Below are 4123 nucleotides of genomic sequence, written 5' to 3' on the forward strand. Positions count from 1 at the left end.
CCAGTCCCCCATGGAAAAATCATTCACATGCTTCCGTTATTTGTTGCAAAAAAAGTATTTTTAAAAATTCAAGGTGGTGGATATAATATGGCGGAGCCCAACTGGTATCTTAGATGTGTATGACGTCATTTCATGACGTCATTTTGACGTCATTGATGTTGCTATTGGCAACGCAAGTCGTAATAAACATTATTATTCTGTTATCTGCACTTGTTGTTACATTTTTGTAGAATAACTTGAAGTTTTCTGAGAATACCCTTTTTTCATGGGTCCAGCCAACATAATCAAATTGATGACGTCATCATTACGTCATCTTACGTCAACGTAACGTCAAACGTCAAATACTTGTCAGATATTATGTCGATATCATGTCCTAAAAATTTGGTGGCCCTATGACACGTCGTTTTAGAGTTATAGGACTTCAAAGTGGAGGGCCTCAAAAGCCCCCCCCCCCCGGTCCAGGGATGACCAAAAAAGCCCGGTCTGAATAGGGTTAACGTCCTATCCGAGGGACGGCCCTAGCCGAAGCTAGGTACTCATTTCCACCTGAGGAAAGTCGTGTAGAAAGTTACTTTCCGAAGGATCTATCGTTGGCATGGCAGGATTCGAACTGGGGACCTCTTATGGGTCTGAGCCGAACACCTTGCCGAATAGGCCGCACGACCCCACAGCTATAGCAGAATGGGAGTACAACAATGGCATTTTCAAAGTGATCGGGCCCAACTACTCGACTTGGAGCAAAGGTTTGGTATATTTGTCTTGCTCTTATAGTAATCAATGCGTCATATTAGGATGGGCGGTGTATACTCACCCGTGTAAGTGGTTAAACAATATCGATCGATTGTGTTTTGCTTACTACAAGTTTGTATGTATGCAATTTGTATCCAGTATACGAGGAATAACATTCAATTTGGTATTAATATCGGGTTGGTTGGCAACACCGATACTGTGTGTGTATGAAAGAATGATATCGTCAAAATAGTTGTATTTTGTATACGGAACATACAACCAGTAGCCGTGTAAGGTTGTTTAGCAACGATAAAACATTAGACAACATTGTCAAACTAACGCCAGGGACTATGCCTTGTGCATTTTAGGTCACTGCAAATTGTATCTTAACAGGTTATATAATTACACTCAGACATTGGTTCAGTATATGTCTTCAATGTTTTAACAGCTACAGACTTTCTTTTATAAGTAGCCATCCTGTGTGTAAGAGAGAGAGTGTGTGTATTGTGTACCCTGTTGTCAGTCAGTCTGTCTGTCTGTCTGTCTTTGAACAAGATATCCAAAGAAAGCCAAGATGGATCGCGTGGATACTTGATGAGACCACAAAATGAATAGCCTCCTAGCGGCCTTCTGTGGTACTGCTACAGAACAGTTTTGAGATCTTGTGTTCTCGACAAGCTATGCTTACGATGTTTTGTTTGTAAAAAAGTCGAAAGGAGTGTCATAAGTTTGGGCCCTTGTGTTATATATACCATTTTGCGTTATAGAATATGAACAGTTGACAGAGGATATACACACGTGTACACATCGCAAACACAATCTTTCAATAAATGACAATTCCACCAGATCTCTTTGCTTATGAAAATATGGTGATAACGTAAAGGGGTGAATCATTTGCAAAAAAAGAGATAGTTTATCAGAGATGGCCCTGTTAAGTTTCAAAAGACTCCTTATAAGCTGTTCATGGTAAAATTTGGCAAAATAGACTCATATATAATTTACCAGTCTGTATGTCTATTTGGGCAACCCTTACTATGTTTCCAGTAACGCATGGAGCCTAGTATCAAATGCATTATTTGTCCTATTTTGAGAATCTCTACCGTTTAGGTGTAATTAACTGCCAACGGATTCAAATAAGCCCAGCAAAGCACAGTCTGTTCAAAGTATGTGGCGTATCTGTAACTCTACCTGCTATTCTACCTTATAGGAACGAATCAAAGCTTCTGTCTAAAGTAGGTAAACATCTGTGTACCCACCTGCAGCGCCGTAAACTACAACCGCCAACAGCCCTGCACAGACGACGTTTAGCACAAATCCCGCCATTTTCGGAGCCACAAATCTTCCACCACACACAAACACGTCCTTCCCTGTCGAGGTCTTCTTACAGACTGTTCAATTTTCTCACATTGGGCGCTTTTATTCCTGAGAACAACGGTGCCACGATTGTGGAATTTCTGACCCTGCCCAAAATTCCTCTGCCCACTGTTTGCCGCTACTGTTAATGATCAACTTTACGTCCTGTGTGATTCATCGAAGGGTCAAACCTGGGTAAACATCGTGAGGGTTATATTGTGCGGTGGTCTACTGTTTGGTAGGAAAAGGCACGATTTAAAGATTTGTAGGCTTAACCGCAATGTAGTGGTCACTAAGGACTGGTTGTCTTGGAGACCAACAGTCTGAACTGTACAAGGGAGACACACATCAATTTCATTAACGCTAGTTCACCTTTATCCGCGGGGTAACCTATATCCCTCGTTTAAAAAAAATGTTGAGGGATATCAAGTCGACCGACGGTGGCTTCCAATTCATTTTGCAAAATTTTCGAAATATGTAGATTTTGATACCACAGTTCGCCGACTTGATATCCCTAACTAAGCTTGTTTGTTTGTTTTTCTAAACAACGGATATAGGTTACCCCACAGATAAAGATGAACTAGCGTTACATGTTAAAGAACCCGCCGCCCTTCGAAAAGAGGAGTTAATCCCGGTGTGAGTGGATCAAACCTTACAATCCGGTCTTGCGTAACTTGTACGTTTCCTGTACGGAACTGGGGTGTTACGACTAAAGATTGTTTACTAGCTCTATCTGTACTTGTAAAAAGCACACAAAACAAAACAAAGCACCTAGTAAACATAAGATAACTATTGTGTACACCCACGCAGATTACCACAAAGAGGACATGCAAGCAAAGGACGCATTTGTTTCTAGGATTTCTAATCACAATCATGATTGCTGGATAAGCATTATAGGGGGGGGGGGGCGATGCAGAGAGTTGTCCTTTACAAATGCATTTTTTGTTTACTTAAATGATGTTTATTTATTTGTAAGACAACACATGAAAGCCTCACCACGCATTTACGCTCTTTCTTATCCTTGACGTCACAACATCCTCATTTCATCATTGAATGACGTCAAACATGTCGTTTTCATGGCAGCGGCAAATGTTACTGCAGTTCAACTACTTCTCGATAGGTGGCGTTATCACTTGTGCAATGAACTAGAGCGATCTAATTGATAAGAAATCGGCAAGCATAGGGGGCGCTAAAATCGGCTGCTGTACGGCTTGTTCATTAATTAAATCCGGCCCGTGAGATCTGACACTTGTATTGGATACGTTAGGGTATAAGCTATCTAAATTGCACTTACAAGTTCACGGGCCACGTTTAGATAAGCAGCAGATTGCTCTACAAGCAGTTTAGCAGCCGATTTTATGCCCCCCCCCCCCTGCTTGCGTATGTCCTATCAGTTAGTTCCCCTCTAGTTCATTGATTAAATCCGGCCCGTGAGATTTGATACTTGTATTGAATACGTTAGGGTATAAGCTATCTAAATTGCACTTACAAGTTCACGGGCAACGTTTAGATAAGCGGCAGATTGCTCTACAAGCAGTGTAGCAGCCCATTTCAAACCCCCCCCCCCCCCCTTTGCTTGCGTATGTCCCATCAGTTAGTTTCCCTCTAGTTCATTAATTAAATCCGGCCCGTAAAATTTGATACTTGTATTGAATACGTTAGGGTATAAGCTTTCTAAATTGCACTTACAAGTTCACGGGCCACGTTAGATAAGCGGCAGATTGCAATACAAGCCATATAGCAGCCGATTTTCGCCCCCCCCCCCTCTGCTTGCGTATGTCCTATCAGTTAGTTCCGCTGTAGTCTATTAATTAAATCCGGCCCGTAAGATTTGATACTTGTATTGAATACGTCAGGGTGTAAGCTATTTAAATTACACTTACAAGTTCACGGGCTACGTTTAGATAAGTAGCAAATTGCTCTACAAGCAGTATAGCAGCCGATTTTAGCGCCCTCTATGCTTGCCGATTTCTTATCAATTAGATCGCTCTAGTTCATTGATTAAATCCGGCCCGTAAGATTTGATACTTGTATTGAATAC

The 4123-nt window shown here is 41.5% G+C and overlaps 1 protein-coding gene across 1 annotated transcript in view; it reads right to left on the reverse strand.

Moving 5' to 3' along the window:
- LOC118412409 overlaps positions 1-2227 on the reverse strand; it is a 9046-nt gene extending 6819 nt beyond the window's left edge. The window contains exon 1 of the mRNA XM_035815257.1: positions 1986-2227. Within this exon, the coding sequence (XP_035671150.1) occupies positions 1986-2052 (67 nt within the window). The 5' untranslated portion in view covers positions 2053-2227. The remainder of the gene's footprint in view (positions 1-1985) is intronic.
- Positions 2228-4123: the final 1896 nt, after the last annotated feature.

Source organism: Branchiostoma floridae, chromosome 3 (genome assembly GCF_000003815.2).
Source record: "Branchiostoma floridae strain S238N-H82 chromosome 3, Bfl_VNyyK, whole genome shotgun sequence".
Taxonomy (NCBI): Eukaryota; Metazoa; Chordata; class Leptocardii; order Amphioxiformes; family Branchiostomatidae; genus Branchiostoma; species Branchiostoma floridae.